The 21,107-nt window shown below is 47.2% G+C and overlaps 1 protein-coding gene across 2 annotated transcripts in view; it reads right to left on the bottom strand.

The window, feature by feature from the left end:
- Nucleotides 1–264: 264 nt before the first annotated feature.
- The window catches only part of poldip2 (polymerase (DNA-directed), delta interacting protein 2), a 35,667-nt gene continuing 14,824 nt past the window's right edge, over nt 265–21,107 (bottom strand). Inside the window, exons 7-12 of one of the 2 annotated variants that reach the window (XM_072243547.1) lie at nt 19,172–19,308; nt 15,008–15,034; nt 13,037–13,162; nt 9,695–9,774; nt 2,945–3,081; nt 377–465 (exon numbers count right to left, since the gene is read on the bottom strand). In XM_072243547.1, coding sequence (XP_072099648.1) covers nt 2,952–3,081; nt 9,695–9,774; nt 13,037–13,162; nt 15,008–15,034; nt 19,172–19,308 — 500 coding nt within the window. In that variant the 3' untranslated portion in view covers nt 377–465; nt 2,945–2,951. Of the gene's footprint in view, nt 466–2,944; nt 3,082–9,694; nt 9,775–13,036; nt 13,163–15,007; nt 15,035–19,171; nt 19,309–21,107 lie in introns of both variants that reach the window. The other variant, XM_072243548.1, reaches the window with a different exon arrangement.

Raw genomic sequence — 21,107 nt, 5'->3', positions numbered from 1 at the left:
CACATGGCCACCTCTTGCTAAATAAATGTTCCTTCATGTGCAGGAGGACAGAATTTCAGGAATATCAGTGAGCAATAAGCACAATCCCATTCATCCTGACTAAAGAAAGCAAGAATCTCTGATGTCTATTTTCCCCACCAATAATACATTAGACTCAGAGGTCCAATTCCAGCAAAATATTTTTTTTTCCAAGAATACGATCAGTTTGTACATGGCAAACCCAGGATACCTGCAAAAGGTTGACTCTGGGGGGCTTACCCCCCTCCCACCCAGTTCCTCACCCACCCCACCCCTCCCGAAGTTCCAGGCAGCAGCAGCCACTGTTGGACCAAGGAGCAGTGGGCATCGCTCTACCAGCTATAGCCAGCGGGGGGAGCCTTGTCATCCTTATTGCTCTCCAGGGAGAAGGGCGGGATTCGAACGTCCAGCTGTGAACCTCCAGGCCTCTCAAAACGAAACGTCCCCCTGGCAACAGAACAAAAGAAGCGGAGTAAATAATGTGATCCATGGCCAGTCCCTATCCACACAGTCAACTCCCCACTTAGTCAGTGTGTGAAAGGGCAAAAACAAGGACGTAATGCTGAGGCTTTATAAGGCAGGGTGCACTTGGAACACTGTGAGCAGTTTTGGGCCCCTTATCTAAGATGTGCTGGCATGGGAGAGGGTCCGGAGGAGGTTTATGAGAATGCTGTCAGGAATGAAAGTGTGAGACTGTGAGGAATGTTTGCTGGCTCTGGAACTCGCTGAAATGAGGGGGCGGGGGTCTCTTTGAAAACTATAGGATATTAAAAGTCCAAGATAGAGTGCATGTGGAGAGGATGTTTCCTGTAGTGGGGGAAATCTATGACCAGAGGGCCACCCTCACAAATGGAGGGTCATCCATTTAGGACAGAGGAATTTCTTTAGCAAGAGGCTGGTGAATCTGTGGAATTCATTTGCACAGACAGCTGTGGAGGCCAAGTCATTGGGTATATTTAAAGCAGAGGTTAACAGGTTCTTGATTAGTCAGGATGTCAAAGGTTAAGGGGGGAAGGCAAGAAAATTGAGGGGTTTTTTTTAGGGATAATAAATCAGTGACAATGGAATGGTGGAACAGACGCGATGGGCCAAATGGCCTAATTCTTCTCTGTGGGACAGCACCCTATCACCACATGACTGAGACTCTGCAGGCAGCACCCCAGGGTACCTTCCTTCAGGTCGCACTCACGGCTCTCTCTGTGAGTGCTCCCAGTTGTGGGTAGTTTGAGCTATTGCATCTCTCTACACACACACTGCCGAGGACCCCCAGCACCTGTAGTGAAACCTGTTGGCAGCAGAGTGCCTGTGTTGGGATTTACCTGCAGCTGGTTCTCCTTTTACCACTGCAGAGCATCTTCATGCACTTGCGCTCTGCAGGGTAAAACTGGGTGACCGTACACAAATATACTCACACCAAATAATGTAACAAGCTCTTCCTAGTCCAATGAGCCCATACGACCCAGTTTACACTCATTTGGCCAATTAACCGACCAACCCAAAACACAATGCTGGACATGCAGAGCAACACACACAATGTACTGGAGGAACTCAGCAGATCAGGCAGCATCTATGGAGAGAAATAAACAGTCTCCATTTTGGGCCAAGACCTTTCATCGGGACTTTTTCCCAGGATGTCAATGGTATTAATTATTTACCATTAATAAATGGTAAAATCCATTGGTATTAATAATGGTTATGTGGGGGCAGGTTTTTTTTACACAGAGTGATGGATTGTGGAATGTACTGTCAGGGGTGGCGGTGGAGGCGGATACATTAGAGACATTTAAGAGGCTCTTAGATAGACACATGGATGATAGAAAAATGAAGGCTCTGTGGAAGGGAAAGGCTAGATTGATCTTGGGAGTAGGTTAAAGGGTCAGCATAACATTATGGCTAAACGGCCTGTACCGTGCTGTATGTTCTAGGATCAGCTGTAGCTTGAGAACCCTTCCTAAGGGTAACCAGGGATGAACAATAACTGTTGGCTTTGCTGTCCATGTTTACACCAGGGAACAGTGGAAAACACGTCATCACTTTTACAGCATTCCCTTTCCTGAAGTACAAGATGCAAACCTTCTAATTCAGAGATCATCCACAATAATCCAACAGCCGGACACACTACTTAGGACATGAGATGACAAGAGAGATAGGTAAACAATGGACTGGCATCAAAGTGCCACAGAAGACAATGGCATTCCTACAGCAGCACAGGGCTGTGTTCTAGGCTCTTGTCTGATCTAAACATGTACATACAAACTGTCGAACTAATGCTGTAAATGCACCAATCATTACTGCATCACCAAATAAAGTTATGGACTCTGTCATGGACAGTCCCAAAGCTGGATGTGAAAGGAGGAGGGTTGAGCATGTAGCTAGTGAAAACCCAGAGCTACAGAAACACCAGGACTGCCTCTGGAGTTTCAACCCTGGAAGAGGAGGGGCATTTGAGAATGGGCTACATTTGGGGACAAATTGAAGTACAGAGGACGCTGGTAAGCTGCTGATGACAGTCTATGCCCCAGGAGGGGTGATGGTCACAACCTCATTGGTACCATAACTCCACGTTAAGAGGTACTGACCACGTGTAACAATATCATGAGCTTCTTTGTCAGTGAGGCAAGTTTCTCAGCAAGTTTCCAACATCAAGATTACATTGGAAATTAAAGCTCTCACAAAAATGTCAATAGACTATTTGATATATTTAATACATGCTTCTAAAGAAATCTTTTCAGGAAGGGATTCCATGCTAGCTGCTCGTCCTGTCTGCTCACGTCCACCTCTGGGAGTTTGGTTATCGCTCAATCTGACTGAACCCCTGAACCATTTTCAGCAGCCCACAGGATGGGAGGGGGAGCACAGGCCCATTCCCCAAAGTCTCTTGCTAGCTTAATACTTCTATCATTCAGTGAGAGACTGTGGTAACTACCTCGTGCTTAGGTTAAAGAGATGAATGGGCCCGGCAAGAACCCATTGGGAGAGCCATCATTCTTGCTTTCGAGGGAGAATGGTGGAATACGAACATCGAGGAGACTCCGGTTGGCGCTCTCAAAGCGATAGGAACCCCTGTGAAATGCAGAGACAAGGTCAGCCTCCGGAAATGGCCCCCGACAACTGATAATTTTCTGTGGAAACAAGGCTGAGGAAGCCGGAAGAAAGGGAAATAGCTGGGGATAAAGTCTACAGGGAATGTTCATTCTCAACTCCTCTGAAACGCTGGATACGTGGACCAGCTCATACTCACAAATCTCCTTCCAACCTAGATTTTCTCAGTACAATTAATATAAGTACACCAGGCAGTTAACTCACACAAGTTTTAGCAAATGAGCATTAACACTGATCCTCGAGGAGATACAAGAGAATTAATTGCATCACATCCTCAGTGGAGACACAGAGCACCCTTGCATCTGAGTACAAAGTACACTTGGAGGCAGGACCCATCCCATGCCAGACCTCCAGTTCCAGCAAGCCTTCTGGAAGGAACAAGCGAGTTCACTGGGTGACAGCGGCTCACCTCTGAGGGATGGTCTTTCAATGAGTGAGAGGCAAAGAGCTGTGGGTAGGGAGTTGCTGAGGCACTAATTTTGGAAGTAATCCTCAGTATGCCTCAGAGTTGGTGAGATTTATAATGCCAGGAACAGTAATTCAACCCATCGTCTCTCTGCTGGCCTAGAGGGGACAGTAGGTTCCACCCACTTACTAACTCACAGGGGATAACCCAGCAGGTCATGGCTCCATCATCCATTTCCCTTTGCCTGCCATGCTTCCTCCCTCTAGAACTGTGCCCCTGACCTCCCTGCAAAGGAACAGGAGCCACTGCTCCTCACCCTCCAGGAGCCCAAGTTTAGAACATTGGAACTAGGAGCTGGAATCAACCATCTGGCCCATTGAGCCTGCTCTGCCTTACAATGTGCATGGCTGATCTGGGCATGGACTCAGCTTCACCCACCTGCCTTTTCCCCATAACCCTGCGTCAACAGATTTCCAGAACTCTGGCACAGTGTTGAGCCCATGGAAATGTTCCAACACAACACAGTGTCTCAGGAGTAGCTCCGTCTCAGTCACACAACATACAAAACATCCTCTCCACAGTGTTCAGCCCATGGAAATGTTTCAACACAATACAGTGTCTCAGGAGTAGCTCCGTCTCAGTCACACAACATTCAAAACATCCTCTCCACAGTGTAGAGCCCATGGAAATGTTCCAACACAACACTGTGTCTCAGGAGTAGCTCCGTCTCAGTCACACAACATTCAAAACATCCTCTCCACAGTGTTGAGCCCATGGAAATGTTTCAACACAATACAGTGTCTCAGGGGCAGCTCAGACAACATAACAACGTCCTCTCCATGTACATCAGTCAGGACTTTACATGTTTCAATCACACCACTACTCACTCTTTTAAACTGCAGCAGATACAATAAACTTCCATGACAGGACAACCTAACCATCTTAGGTAATAAATAGTCCAGTAAATCTTCCTTCAATTGCTTCCATTACCATCTATCCCTAAACAAGGAGACAATATTGTCCACAGTATTCCAGGAAACGCTCTGTGGATCAACATTCAGAGCTTTGATTGTATTGCAATACAATGGCATACACTCAGTGGCCACTTTATGAGGGATCTCCCGAACTGAACAACAACTGAACCTCCTGACCACGTCTGCATGCTTTTATGTTTTGAATTGCAGCCACATGATTGGCTGATTAGATATGTGCATTAATGAGCAAGTAAACAGGGGTACCTAATAAAGTGGCCACTGAGTGTGTGTGAGCAACACACAAAAAAATACAAATGCACGCCTAAGTACATGGGATAACCCGGCAGGTCATGGCTCCATACGAGGGGTGACTGATAAGTTCGTGGCCTAAGGTAGAAGGAGGTGAGTTATTAACTTCAAAATAACGAGAGCTGTATAACTCATCTCCTTCTACTTTAAGCCATGAACTTATCAGTCACCCCTGCTGTGGACACTTTCTGGAGATCCAAGACACTGACTTCTACAAAGAAGGGATCTGTATGCTCCATGACCACTGGACTAAGTGTGTAAATGTGGGAGGGGACTATGTTGAAAAATAAATGTGCTAGATTTTCTAAAATTGACTTTCTACCTTAGGCCACGAACTTATCAATCACCCCTCGTACTTCGTTCAACCATGAGAATATCCTGCAGCTGAATTTAAGGTTTATCTTATTTCTGAACATGGGGCCCCCTGACCCATGGATGGATTTATTCTAAGTGAGCAGAGTAGCGAGCTCAGCGGTGAATTCACAGAAAAGCGCCGCTCTGCTCAATGCTCCACATCAAACGTAACAGCTGAGATTTCTCCCCCTGAACCCACTGACTGTGCTCCACAACAGACAGCTAACCTCACGGGGCTACCAACTGGCCTTACACCCAACTGACACAGGTTCTCAGACTCTTTCTTGGAAGTGGTTAGATAGTGGAATTTGTCAGAGATGCAGTTAGGGGTAAGCAGAGAGAGAAGGGACTTGAAGGTTATAGCGTAACAGATGCAGAGCAATGGGAGCTGGTTTGTGAAAAGCAAGGCTCCTTGTCTCTCCTACCTTCAATCATTCCTCATTTTCAAAAACCAGTCAATTCTCTCCTTGCTCACTGGCAGAATAATTCCATAGGACATAAGAGTGGAATTGGGCTATTCAGTCCATCAAGTCTGCTCCACCATTCCATCATGGCTGATTTATTATCCCTCTCAACCCCACTCTCCTGTCTTCTCTCCGTAACCTTTGACTAATGAAGAATCTATCAACCTCTCCTTTAAATATACTCAATAACGGCTTCCACCACTGCCTGTGGCAATGAATTCCACAGATTCACCACCCTCTGGCTAAAGAAAATCCCCATCATCTTTGTTCTAAACAGATATCCCTTTATTCTGAGATTATGCCCTCTGGTTCTAGACTCTCCCACCAAAGGAAACATCCTCTCCACATCTTCCATAGTTTTTAATAAGATCCCCCCTTCATTCTTCTAAACTCCAATGAATGCAGGTCCGAGATAATTCTGAGGAAGAATTGGCTGAAATCCATGAAGAGCTGGGAATAAATTCACCTGAGAGCACCGATCTAGTTAGTAATGAGAAGGCTGTGGAAATTAAGCTGGAATATACCGGAAGCCCATCTTGCACATCGAAGATTAGAAGGTCAGGAAGGGAAGAGGCAGAACATAACTAATATTCCCTACACCTTGTATTGAGTACAAAAATCTCCAATAAAATTAGAGAACAGAATTTGAAGACACGCATTAAATCATTATGCATTAGGTGACCTGACTGAAAGATGGCCACATTAGTAGGAGCCATTCACTCCAACTAACCATGCTCCACTACAGATCCGGACTGGACGTGTCTAGCAACCTACAGGCAATGCGCAGGCCCGATTCAGTAGGTTATCTGTACATCAGCTTACAAGGTGTCAGTAGTGTTGATATCAGTTCTCTGTCAAAATTCTACTTCAGGAAGGAGGGGTGGATCAGGCAGAATCAAGCCACTGAAGGATGGGACCTGCACTCAGGGTTCCATAACTGGCCAAGAGTCCGGCTCGGATTCGGAAGCCGAGGATCTCGGGGTTCTGGAGACAGGCGGATTGAGGGTCGCTGTCACGACAGGAGACCCAGATGACATCGGGGGTGCTGAAATATCTACGGCTGTATGCCTGGAGACCTGGGATCTTTGCGATCTTCAGGCACAGAGCCCGAAAAAAGCGACGTTATGGACTTTTAACATCGTAAACCAGCGAGTTGTTTGTTATGTCTCCCTGCTCACTGGGAAAATGGAGACATCTCTTTCTCCCTTATTAGGGAGAGAGAGAAAGAACCTGAGATATGTGAAACGCTAAGTCTTTGGGGTAACGGCAAGTCTGTGTCTTTGCTCACACTTGAGTGCTTGGCGGCGGTGCCGATGTTTTTTTGCCAGTGGGGGGTCGGGGGTCGGGGGTGGGGGGTGGGGGGAGGGGGGATTGTTGCTCGCTGCCGCTTATGTGTGGGGGGGAGCTGGGGGGGACTTTGGGGTTCTAACATTTAACTGTTGTTCATTCTTTGGGGCACTCCACTGTTTTTCTGGATGGTTGTGAAGAAAAAGCATTTCAGGATGTATATTGTATACATTTCTCAGACATTAAATTGTACCTTTGAAAATTTCCTACCTTACACTATCTGGCGTATGTGCTCCAGACTCTCACAGTGTAGTAGTGCTCCCCACAGACCACCCCCAATGGTATCCCCCCACAGACCACCCCCGATGGTATCCCCCCACAGACCACCCCCAATGGTATATTCCCCACAGACCACCCCCAATGTATCCCCCCACAGGCCACCCCCGATGGTATATCCCCCACAGACCACCCCCGATGGTATATCCCCCCACAGACCACCCCCGATGTATCCCCCCACAGACCACCCCCGATGCTAGTCCCCCACAGACCACCCCCGATGCTAGTCCCCCACAGACCATCCCCGATGGTATCCCCCCCACGGACCACTCCCGATGGTATCCCCCCCACAGACCACTCCCAATGGCCTTCCCCACAGACCACCCCTGATGGCCTTCCCCGTAGACCACCCCCGATGGCCTTCCCCACACACCACCCCCAATGGTGTTCCCCCCACAGACCACCCCCGATGGTATATCCCCCACAGACCACCCCCGATGGTATCCCCCCACAGACCGTCACCCCCGATGGTATCCCCCCACAGACCACCCCCGATGGTATAACCCCCACAGACCACCCCCGATGGTATCCCCCCACAGACCACCCCCGATGGTATCCCCCCACAGACCACCCCCGATGGTATATCCCCCACAGACCACCCCCGATGGTATCCCCCAACAGAGCACCCCCGATGCTAGTCCCCCACAGATCACCCCCGATGGTATCCCCCCACAGACCACCCCCGATGGTATTCCCCACAGACCACCCCCCGATGGTATCCCCTCACAGACCACCCCCGATGGTATTCCCCCACAGACCACCCCCGATGGTGTTCCCCCCACAGACCACCCCCGATGGTATATCCCCCACAGACCGTCACCCCCGATGGTATCCCCCCACAGACCACCCCTGATGGTATATCCCCCCACAGACCACCCCCAATGGTATATCCCCCACAGACCACCCCCGATGGCCTTCCCCACAGACCACCCCCGATGGCCTTCCCCACAGACCACCCCCGATGGTGTTCCCTCCACAGACCACCCCCGATGGTGTTCCCTCCACAGACCACCCCCGATGCTAGTCCCCCACAGACCACCCCCGATGGTATCCCCCCACAGACCACCCCCAACGGTATTCACTACAGACCACCCCCGATGGTATATCCCCCACAGACCACCCCCCGATGGTGTTCCCTCCACAGACCACCCCTGATGCTAGTCCCCCACAGACCACCCCCGATGGTATCCCCCCCCACAGACCACCCCCGATGGCCTTCCCCACAGACCACCCCCGATGGTATATTCCCCACAGACCACCCCCGATGGTATCCCCCCACAGACCACCCCCGATGGTATAACCCCCACAGACCACCCCCGATCCCCCCACAGACCACCCCGATGGTATCCCCCCACAGACCACCCCCCGATGGTGTTCCCCACAGACCACCCCGATGGTGTTCCCCACAGACCGTCACCCCCATGGCCTTCCCCCACAGACTGTCACCCCCATGGCCTTCCCCCACAGACTGTCACCCCAATGGTATTCCCCCACAAACTGTCACCCCCAATGGCATTCCCCTTTACACTGTCACCCTCTATAATGTTGCTCCTGAACTGTTACCCCTGTGGCGTTCCCCCTTACACTGTCACTCCTATGACATTCCCCCACAGTCTGTCATCCTTGATGGCACTCATCAAAAACCAACCTATCCAATCACAGTCAGCCCTGATGGTGTCCCCCACAAACTGTCACCACAGAGTGTGAACCCCCCAGACTGCCACCCATGAAGGTGCCCACCAAGGACAGATTGTGACCCCCACAGTCTGCACCCCTGAACGGTGACCCCCACAGAGCATCACTCTGATGGAGCTCCCCACAGTGTGACCGTCACCCCAAATGATGCGCCCCCAAGTCTGACCATGACTCCCATAGACTGTCATCCTTCTGGGCCATTAACCCCAATGGTGCTCCCCAAAGGCCGTGACCCCTAATGGCGCTCCCACTAATTTACGGACTCACACAGCAGCAGCGATGCCCCACTGGTGTACAGCAGCTGGGACCTGGCTGATTTTTCCTATGTAATCCAAGAACTGTATGGCCCTAACTACAGGCATCTGGCTGAGAAGGGTAAAGGCGGAAAAGCAGAGAGCCCTGTGTTTGTACGTCGGGAACTTTTGCAGACTAACTGCCATGTTACACAGAGGACCTAATGTGTCTATATGTGTACATTCAGACCAAGTCTATATCACAAACAAGAGAAAATCTGCAGATGCTGGAAATACAAGCAGCACACACAAAATGCTGGAGGAACTCAGCAGGCCAAGCTGCATCTATGAAAAAAAAGTACAGTCGACAGTCTGGGCTGAGACCCTTGGGCAGGACTGAAGAAACAAGGATGGAGTAGATTCTGTACCAAATGGTTTCACTTTATAGACAGCAGGCAATGCAGTAGAAAACAGTGAAGTACGAGCTGACTCAACTGCAGTGATCGGCTTACTCACCACATGTGACCACTGGGGGCCTGCAGTGAGACGTGGCTGCTGTACTGAAAAGCAGGTTGCTCCTTTGATAGAACTGGCTCCTAAACAATGAGAGAGACAAAGGAAACACACTTAGAGAATGCTCATATCAGCGCTAGAATCCTTGCCCACATCGGAACGTTATCCAACTCCAGTTCACTGTAATAGTGGAAATACAATAATGAATACAGAACACATAGTGTTTCTAATGTCTGCTCTGCTTCATGTCCAGGAGAGATGCACTGGGGCAGCATGGGAGCATAGTGGTTAGCACAATGCTTCACAATTCCAGCAACAATGGTTCAATTCCTGCCACTGCCTGTAAGGAGAAACAGTGGGGCTGAATTCCAGAACTGTGGGGTAATGTTACAGTTATCTAAAACCTTGGTTAGACCCCACTTGGAGTACTGTGTTCCGTTCTGGTCACCTCACTACAGGATGTGGATACTATAGAAATAGAGTACAGGAGATTTACAAGAATGTTGCCTGTATTGGAGAGCGTGCCTTATGAGAATAAGTTGAGTGAACTTGGCCGTTGCTCCTTGGAACAACAGAGGATGAGAGGTGACTTGACAGAGATGTATAAAATGATGACAGACGTTGATCGATTTGGATAGACAGAGACTCTTTCCCAGGGCTGAAGTGGCAAACACGAGGGGGCATAGTTTTAAGGTGCTTAGAAGCAGGTACAGAGGGGATGTCAGGGGTAAGTTTTTCCACACACAGAGGGTGGTGGGTGCATGGAATGCACTGCTGGTGACGGTGGTGGAAGTGGATACAACTGGGTCTTTTAAGAGACTCTTAGATAGGTACATGGAGCTTAGAAAAATAGAGGGCTTTGCGCTAGGGAAATTCTAGGCAGTTTCTAGAGCAGGTTACATGGTTGGCACAACATTGTGGGCCGAAGGGCCTGTAATGTGCTGTAGATTTCTATGTTCTATGTTCTAAATTATTAAACTTCATATCCTTTTGCACCAATGTTTTCTGGAGAGCAAAAATATTTCATCGCATCTTTCCCCAGATGTTCTAAAATCCAACTGCCTTATAATCAATTCAGCAACATGTCAAAAACTACTTATTTCGCTTCTCAAACCATTTTTGAACTGAAAACTCACATAAAATGTTGGAGGAACTCAGTAGGTCAGGCAGCATTTATGGAGTTGAACAGTTGACACTCTGGGAAGAGGGTCCTGACCACAAACAAGAGAAAACCTGCTGATGCTGGAAATCTGAGCAGTACAAACAAAATGCTGGAGCAATTCAGCAAACAGGGCAGCATCTATGGAAAGGAGTATAGTTGACGTTTCGGGTCGAGAACCTTTAGCAGGACTGGAGAAAAAAGCTGAGGAGTAGATTGAAAATGTGGGGGGAGGGGAGAGAGAATCGCAAGGTGATAGGTGAAACCGGGGGGGGGGGGGGGGGGGGGAGAAATGAAGTAAAGAACTAGGAAGTTGATTGGTGAAAGAGATACAGGGCTGAATAAGGGGAATCTAATAGGAGAAGACATAAGGCCTTGGAAGAAAGAAAAAAGGGGGGGGAGGAGCACCTGAGGGAAGCAATGGGCAGGCAAAGAGATAACGTGACAGAAGGAAAAGGAGATGGGGAATGGGGTCCACACCAGAAGTTTGAGAAATCAATGTTCATGCCATCACATTGGAGGCTACCCAGATGGAATATAACGTGTTGTTCCTCCACTGAGTGTGGCCTTGTCGCCATAGTAGAGAAGGTGAAAGATAGATAGATTGACATATCAGAATGAGAATGGGAAGTAAAATTAAAGTGGGAGGCCTCTGGGAGATCTCATTTCTTCTGGTGGGTCTCCCAATCTGTACTGGGTCTCACCGATATACAGGAGGGCACACCAGGAGCACAGGACACAGTATATGACTTGAAACCATTCTGATATTTGCATTGAGAATATGAGTCAGATGTATTCATACTGAGTTGGATGCCATGAATTGTGTTGTTTTGTGTAGGTGCAGTGCAATCACATAAAATTCATAAAAAAAAAGAGTAACAAGACAATCCTTGGGTTCGCAGACCATTCAGAAATTGGAATGAGACTGGTAAATAAATAAATTACTACAGCACAGAGCCAAGTGTTAAACCCCTTCAGGACTAAATTTCACATCTTCTTCACCCCTTAAAGCACAAAATATAATCCAATGGGGCTTGACATAGCGTACAACAATTTTGCCATAAAACAGATTTTGCTTTGTTTTAATTGTGTTATTTCCTGTCAAACTCTTGCATAATTTACATGTCATTGATGTTTTTCTTGTGAATGCTGCTGATCTGATGCGATGTGCCTGTGATGCTGCTGTTCGGAAGTATTTCATTGCAAACATGGACTTGCTAAACTCAACTTTGACCTTACTTACCTCTCGCATTGGGCTCTCCTGTAAGTGAAAATGTTTCCACATCTACCTTAGCAAACCTTTTCAGAACTATTTCTAATCAGGTCACTTTGCTGTTTGCAGCAAAGTGAGTGGTTGCAAGGCCCAAGGACAGAGGGCAGGTCTGACTGCTGACTCAGAGCGCCTTGTGAAAACAATGCAGCTATCAAAGGGCAACCACTCTCTAGTGACAGCCTTGTGAAGTATCCCCATTAACATTTTAATCCACTTTCCTGCTGAAGCAGAGTGTTTATTCACATTGACATTCTCTCAGGATGTCAAATAGCTACCATAGCTATTCACACCTGTTTGTGGCTCAAAACTCTGGTCTTTTCGGTTAGAAAATGCAACAAACACAATCCCACAGTGTAAAATAATGAAATATCTTGCTGTAAACATACACAAAATGGAGGAACTCTACAAGTCAGGCAGCATCTAAGGAGAGGAATAGACAGGTGATAAAAATAGTCTTACGTAAACCTTCAGATTCATTTTACTTATTACACATACATCGAAGCATAGCCAGTACAACCTAAGCGAGTGTTGTCATACATTCCAGCGCCAACATAACATGCCCACAGCAGAAAAACACAAAACACAACAGAACAACAGCAAAACAAGCTACCATTTAAAACGTAAATCATAAACACAAGAGATTCCACAGATGCTAAAAATCCAGAGTAATAAACACAAAACGATGGAGGAATTCAGCAGGTCTGGCAGCATTTATAGAGGAATGAACAGTCGACATTTTGGGCTGAGATCCTTCATCCAGTCATAATGAGGAGTCTCAGTCCAAAACAATGACTCTATTCCACTCCATAGATGCTGCCTAACCTGTTGAGTTCCTCCAGCATTTTGTGTGTTACTCTAAATCACTGGGATTGCTGGAGGGTGAGGTTGATGGAGGGCATCATCTTGTACTCACCCTGCCCACAACTCCTCTCCCTCGCACCGTCTCCAGCGTGCCAGAGAGGCTGAAGATGCGCCAGTGCCTTTCCCGAAGCTGTACCACTTCTGTGCCAAGGTTCTCCAGCCGAATACAGTACCGCCACTGTAAAGCAGGTCAGTCAGACACAAGTCAGCCAGTCAAATCAAACTTAATTTATTATCAAAGTACCTGTACATCTATAAGATATTGCAGCAGAATTAGCCCATTTGGCCCATCGAGTCTGCTCCACCATTTCAACATGGCTGATCCAATTTTCTTCTCAGCCCCAATCTCCTGCCTTCTTCCTGTATCCTTTCATGCCCTGAAATATATCTCACCATAAACTACCTTGAGATTTGTTTGCTTGTAGATATTGACAGGAAAGTAAACAAATACAACAGAATTTAGGAAAAACTATACATAAATAAAGATTCACAAACAACCAATGTACAATAAGTAGAGTCCATGAACGTAAATCTATAGGTTGTGGAATCAGTTCATAGTTGAGGTGAGTGAAATTATCTATGCTGGTTCAGGAGCCTGGTGTTTGAGGGGTTAATAACTGTACCTAAACATGGTAGTGTGGTACCCAAGGCTCCTGTACTGAATGCCCGATGGTAGTAACAAGAAAAGAGCCTAGATGGTGGGGGTCATTAATGATAGATGCTGCTTTCTTGTAACAGTGCTCCTTATAAACATGCTTACAGGTGGGGAGGGCTTTGCCTGTGAAGGACTGGCTGTATCCACCAGTTTCTGTGGACCTCAATCAGGGCCTCAAAGTGAATCGCAACCCAGGCTCCCTTGGATGGAGGGTGTGTGTGTGTGTGTGCTTGTTTTGTAGGTGTATGTGTGTGCGTGTGTGTGTGTGCGCGGTTATGTATATACGTGCGTGTGTGCGCATAAGTGTAGGTGTGTCTGTGTGTTCTGTGTGCATTTAGTATTCAGGATATTTTCTTAGGAAGAAAGTGTAATTGTAATCAGTGATAGACGGGCCAGTCTAACATTGACTATTGAGCAAGTCTCCATCTGGGGAGGGGAGAGCAATGCAGCTGGACAAGGAGACGGGAAAACTGCAGGATTAATTACGTTAGCTGGAGGCCATAGGACCCAGACAGTCTGTCAATAGCAGGGGTGGTGCTCCCCATCGCCACTCGTCACCCTGGCCAAGCAGGGCCTCAGTCTGAGCGGCTGGACCTCCCAATCCGTCCAGCCAGCAGCAGTCGTCACAGAGAGCCTCCGGAGTTCACCCTACACCAGACAGTGCAGCGATGAGGTCCCTGCAGAGCATCAGTTTGCATTAGTTCCAAGGCAGCACTGGGTCAGATCTCTCTATTAAGTACATGAGTACTGTACTTGACGCACATGAATGCTAGAAAAATGGAGGGCTATGAAGGAAGAAAGGGTTAGATTGATTTTAGAACAGGTTAAAAGGATAGGTTAGCACAACATTGTGGGCTGAAGGGCCTGTACTGTATACACTGCAACAAGTTAGCACTCGGCGAGGTCGTGCCAATCAGACTTCAGGTGCGTACAGCTGCTGCATTCATAAAACACCAAATATGAGACCCAGAGGGACGGTGACATTGTACAGTAGAACATGAGCAGCAGGAACAGGAAGTGCTTTTCACTCTTCGGTCAAAACCATTTGGGTTTACTGTTTAACATACTCTAAAGCCACAGGGGAGCCACATCCTCACTCAGTTCTCTTCCAGGTCAGACTCCCACCACAACATCTCTTCCTGTCAACTCCCTGTCCTTCCTCTCCTCTCTTCTTCCACCACTCTCACTACTTTCAATGGTCCCATGTTCCCAGCACCTCCAGAACATCCTGTTCTGTGTGGCTCCCCTTCCCAGTCACACACCATTTCATTTTCATTTCTAACTACAGATCTGTTTGGAGAATTAATCCTGTGAATAGATCACACATCTGTTTACCACAGATTGTTATGAAAACTGAGCAATACTTACCCAGTACACATGCGAATTCTGTGCTTCCTGCAATTAAACCAAGCATTGAAAGAATGAATTAATTTACTCATTTAGTCAGAGACACAGCACAATAATGGGCCGTTCCTAGCCAAAGAGCCCGTGTTGCTCAGTTACACCAATGTGGCCAGCTAGGGATGGGCAATAAATGCCGGCTTAGCTGGCAATGCCCATATCCCATAAATGAATAAAAAAAATTAACCTATTAACTCACATGTCTTTGGACCATGGGAGGAAACCAGAGCACCTGGAGGAAACCCACATGGGCATGGGGAGAATGTACAAACTCCTTACTGATAGCAACAGAATTGAACAAGATTTGCTGGCGCTGTAATAGCATTACACTGAGTGAACTGTTATGTTACGGGGCTGCCCCATTCTTTGGAATGAGGGTGAAAATCAGAGCCTGGGAGGAAACCACAAGATCACAGGGACAACAGAATGTACTAACTCCGTAGACAGTGGTGGTAATTGAACCCTGATTAGTGACTGCTGATGTTTAAAAATGTGGTGCTAACCGTTACGTAACCATGCAGCCCCAGTCTCTGGAAGGAGGGAGGAAACCGGAGCAGCCAGTGGAAACTCACACAGTCATCGGGAGAACTTACAACGGCAGAAAATGAACCATGAACCCGGGTCACTGGCACTGTAATCACGTTATGCTAACTGCTATGATACCGTGCCACCCGGTTGACAGGCAGGAATGATTAGATCTCTCTGTTAAAACTACAGCACTGGGAGCACCAAAATGAGTCAGCATTCTGCAGGGCCGTAACAATCAGGCTACTGGGGTATACTTATCTCGACATGTCCGCAAGTGAAATATCTTGGAAGCCAGTTTGCAGCTTTTATACAGGATACTCACATAGAATAATGCCCCTCACTCAGCAACCTTCCCCATTTCACACCAGACCCTACTCTCAAAGGAACATCATAGCTCTCTGTATACGCTCAATGATGAGATGTAACATTCCTTATGAGGTTTTTAGCTCAGCTGCTTGGGAACATCATGTCCACCAGGCAATATATTTAAAATAAAAGGTGTGCAGAAATTATTTAAGGGGAGCACATTTCTGGAGCCAGTATGACTATCATTAAATATTCCTCCTTAACCTCGCTCTAGCACCAAAAAGACAAACTTCCTCCAGTCCTGGGTTAAACAGAGGATGTATGTATGTGCAGGATCTGCTCCAGGTACCATACTCCTGAAGAGTAAACCTGTCTATGTCCGTCTGCCCCACCACCTGAAAGGCAGTGCCTCCAAACACCCCAATACCAGCTGCTACAATGAGCCTCCACACATTTGTACAGTAAAAAAAAATACACTGACAAGCAACATTTTAAACCGTCTCAAGCAGACAAGGAGAAATGAGGATAAAATGTTTCAGCAACATATTTCCTCGGCCTGAAATATTGACTCTTTATTCCTCTCCAAAGACATCAACTATTTTGTGTGTGTTACTCTGGATATCCAGCATTTGCAGAATCTCAGGTTTATATTTGCTGGCCTTTGTGCTTCACAAATTCCAGCCATTCCCTGCTACCAGCTCACCATGATCACACTTACTTTTAGTATTTTACTTAACAACTGGGTGACCCGTTGGGGCACCTTTTGAGAGAAAAGATAGCGCAGTATGATGTGATGTGCTTTGGAAATTAGAGAAGAACTCAGTGTATTAAAGAAGAAAGACGTGTAGCAAGACAAATATTGCTCTTCCTCGTTTAACGAAGGACACTTTTTATGACCACATCTCTTGCAATAATTACTCTGTGCCTCATATTCTCGAGTTGATCTTTCCTTTTCTCCTCTGCCTCTTCCTCTCTCCTCCTTCTCTGCCTGATTTTGTCATTCTGGCAATGCGCAGCCCTTTCATCCTTCATCTCTTCTACCATTTGTTTTTTCTCTCTGATCCTGGAGTCGTGCGGCCCTGGCCTGATTGGATTCTTGTTCTCTCCTCCGTCTGTGCCTATTGTCATTTTGGAGACGTGCATGCCTGTCCTCCTCTGTCTCGTCTTCTCTCATCCTTTTTGTCCTGACTCTTTGATCCTGGAGTCATGCGGCCCTGGCCTCATCTGATTGTTCTTTCCCTCTCCTTGCCGCTTCCCGACGACGTTTGGCATCACTTCTTGACCATAATGTCCCCCTTCTTTTCACGCGGCATAATTAGGCTATCCATATATTTTTACCCTAATGCTGGATAGAAGATTCGAAGCAGTAACACCAAAGCCTCCAAGATGCTGTTGCTTCTTGATGATGTGATTGGTGCTCTGCTAAATGGACGTGATAGCCCTGCCCTTTTGCTGCAGTTGGTGCGGCTGCTGTGAGCATCGTCAGGCGCTGCTGAGGCTGGCCGTGCGCATGCATCGGGCTGTGGCGTCCCAATTTCCATGATGGCCAATCGGGTCTCGGGTGAAAGACAGCCTGTTGATTTTTGGTGAGTGAGCAATTTTATATGAATATATAACCCTGAACTTTGCCTGCATTCTGTAAGTTAGCGGATTTTAATTCGATTTAGGCAGAAAAAGTGCCGCTGTAATGCACGGTTTGTGCTAATTGAAGGTCACAAACAGACAGAGCATGAGAGTTTTATATATATAGATATTCACTACATCACCTTCCAGTCACTCATACCCACCCACTCCATCTATTATGTCACCCTCCACTACATCACTTACCCCGGTCCAGAGCTGTGCTGTCACCATGTTCTGTCCCCATTGGTGGCAGAGTCTCTGATCTATTTATTTACTTAAAGATACGGCACGGTAATAGGCTTTTCTGGCAATCTTTCAGAGAACACCTATCCCTCTTCTTCACATCTCTCAAGCACTTTTTTGGAGTAATCACAGCTAACCCTCCTGCATAATTCAGCTCATCTTCCCCAATCCACCTCCTCAGTGAACTGACTGAGCCCTCTCCAACTCTTCTAGTGCCTCCTCAATTACCTCAGAGAGTGCAGGCTCTCCCCAAAGTCCTCTTACTCTTGCCCAGTCCACCCTCACCTACCTCAGCTCTTTCACTGGAAGATAAGAAACCATGTGCTGGAGTGATACTAAACCACAAATTGCAAAGTGTGAAATTAAACTCAACAGTATGTTTCCTGACTTTGCATGTTCAGTAAAGGTCGCACAGCTTTACCCGCATGCCCATACATAAGGGTATAACTGTGACCCTTACCCGCATGCCCATGTAGAAGGGTATAACTGTGACCCTTACCCGCATGCCCATGTAGAAGGGTATAACTATGACCCTTACCCACATGCCCATGTAGAAGGGTATAACTATGACCCTTACCCGCATGCCCATGTAGAAGGGTGTAACTGTGACCCTTACCCGCATGCCCATGTAGAAGGGTGTAACTATGACCCTTACCCGCATGCCCATGTAGAAGGGTATAACTGTGACCCTTACCCGCATGCCCATGTAGAACGGCATAATTGTGACCCTTACCCCCATGCCCATGTAGAAGGGTATAACTGTGACCCTTACCGCATGCCCATGTAGAAGGGTATAACTGTGACCCTTACCCGCATGCCCATACAGGGTATAACTGTGACCCTTACCCGCATGCCCATGTAGAAGGGTATAACTGTGACCCTTACCCGCATGCCCATGTAGAAGGGTGTAACTGTGACCCTTACCCGCATGCCCATGTAGAAGGGTATAACTGTGACCCTTACCCGCATGCCCATGTAGAATGGCATAACTGTGATCCTTACCCCCATGCCCATGTAGAAGGGTGTAACTGTGACCCTTACCCGCATGCCCATGTAGAAGGGTATAACTGTGACCCTTACCCGCATGCCCATGTAGAAGGGTGTAACTGTGACCCTTACCCGCATGCCCATGTAGAAGGGTATAACTGTGACCCTTACCCGCATGCCCATGTAGAAGGGTGTAACTGTGACCCTTACCCGCATGCCCATGTAGAAGGGTATAACTGTGACCCTTACCCGCATGCCCATGTAGAATGGCATAACTGTGATCCTTACCCCCATGCCCATGTAGAAGGGTGTAACTGTGACCCTTACCCGCATGCCCATGTAGAAGGGTATAACTGTGACCCTTACCCGCATGCCCATGTAGAAGGGTGTAACTGTGACCCTTACCCGCATGCCCATGTAGAAGGGTATAACTGTGACCCTTACCCGCATGCCCATGTAGAAGGGTATAACTGTGACTCGAATGTTCTCGGTTGTTTCTCGATGAACATCAGATAATTCCAGCCAGGGATGGTTCTTCTCCTGCCATGCACGCAATGTGTCTCTGGCTACAAATGGCAGAGCTGGGGGTGGGGGTTGAGGATTAAATAATGCAGCAGCTTAATCAAAAATTCACTCCTTCAGGACAAACACACTGGAAATGATTGTACAAACTCATTTCATCCAGAAAGTTAAGTGTATGCCAACTTTCTCACCATTGCTCTTACAAGAACCAACACAGCATGAAGCAGAGCTCCATTGTAAAGTCACCAAAGAATGACAAATTTCAACAGATATACCATGGAGAGCATTCTAACCGGTTGCATCACCACCTGGTATGGAAGGGTACTGCACATGATCAGAAAAAACCTGCAGAGGACTGCAAACTCAGCCAGTTCCATCACAGACACTCGCCTCCCCACCAGAGGACATCTTCAAAAGGTGATGCCTCAAGAAGGCAGCATCCATCATGCAGGACCCTGACCATTTGGGATGTGCCCTCTTCTCACTGTTATCATCAGGGAAGAGGTACAGGAGCCTGAAGACACACACTACAACATCTTAGGAAAAGATTCTTCCCCTCTGCCATCAGCTTTCTGAACAAACAATGAACCCATGTACAATACCTCAATTCTGCTTTCTTTTTCCACAACATATTTGTCTTTTATATTTCTTATAAGTTACAATTTTCTTGAAACAACACATTTTGTGACATTTGTCAGTAATATTAAACCTGATTGTGATGCAACTGGTTAGTTCATTCACACAAGTACCCACCCACCCACACACCCTCAGCCGTCAGATAACTGGTACCCACCCACCCACACACCCTCAGCCGTCAGATAACTGGTACCCACCTACCCACACACCCTCCTAAGAAAGGATGTGCTAACATTGAAAGGGTTCAAAGGAGGTTCACGCAAATTATTCTGGGATTGAAAGGCTTATCATATGAGGAGCATTTGTTGGTTCTGGGTCTCTACTCACTGAAATCCAGAAGAATGAGGGGAATATCATTGAAACCCATTCAATGTTGAAAGCCTCTACAGAGTGGATGTGGAGAGGATGTTTCCTATATTGGGGAAGTCTAAGACCAGAGGACACAGCCTCAGAACAGAGATGAGGAAGAATTTCTTTAGCTCGAGAGTGGTGAATCTGTAGAATTCAATGCCACATACAGCTGTGGAGACCAAGTCATTGATTATATGTAACACAGAAGTTGAGGGCTTCTTGATCAGTCAGGGCATGAAGGGTTATGGGGAGAAGGCAGGAGACTGGGGCTGAGAGGGAAATGGATCAGCCATGATGAAATGGCAGAGCAGACTCGATGGTGTGGCCATCAAACTTTACAACTCCTCCCTTGGAGGGTCAGACACCCTGAGCCAGTAGGCTGGTCCTGGACTTATTTCCTGGCATAATTTACATATTATTATTTAATTATTTATGGTGCAACTGTAATGAAAACCAGTTTCCCTCGGGATCAATAAAGTATGACTATGACGATAATACTGCTCCTATATCTTATGGTACCTGGCACCGTCAAGCATCAAGTAACTGGGCTATATGGAACATCACACTTAAACCCAATCCTGTACATGACTCATTTGGGATCTGGCCTGTTTTACCCCATTAGTTCACACTGCTAATGTGAATGTAGGGAGCATTAGGTTGACTGGCCTACGTGGCAGGAGCTTGTCCAAGATCAAACCTAGGCCCACAATATTTCTATGGGCCATCAGTAAATCCTTTATGGTGACTAATTGTGAGGTGTACAGTTCATCTCACCAAATGGATGGGATTCATGGATTTGAATGACAAAGGATCTGCAATCTGAACCAAGCAGAACCAGCTCACTTTCAGTCTTCCTCCCACATTGTCTATT

Source organism: Mobula birostris, chromosome 25, assembly GCF_030028105.1.
Source record: "Mobula birostris isolate sMobBir1 chromosome 25, sMobBir1.hap1, whole genome shotgun sequence".
Lineage (NCBI taxonomy): Eukaryota > Metazoa > Chordata > Chondrichthyes > Myliobatiformes > Myliobatidae > Mobula > Mobula birostris.
This window is presented reverse-complemented; position numbering and strand designations above follow the sequence as displayed.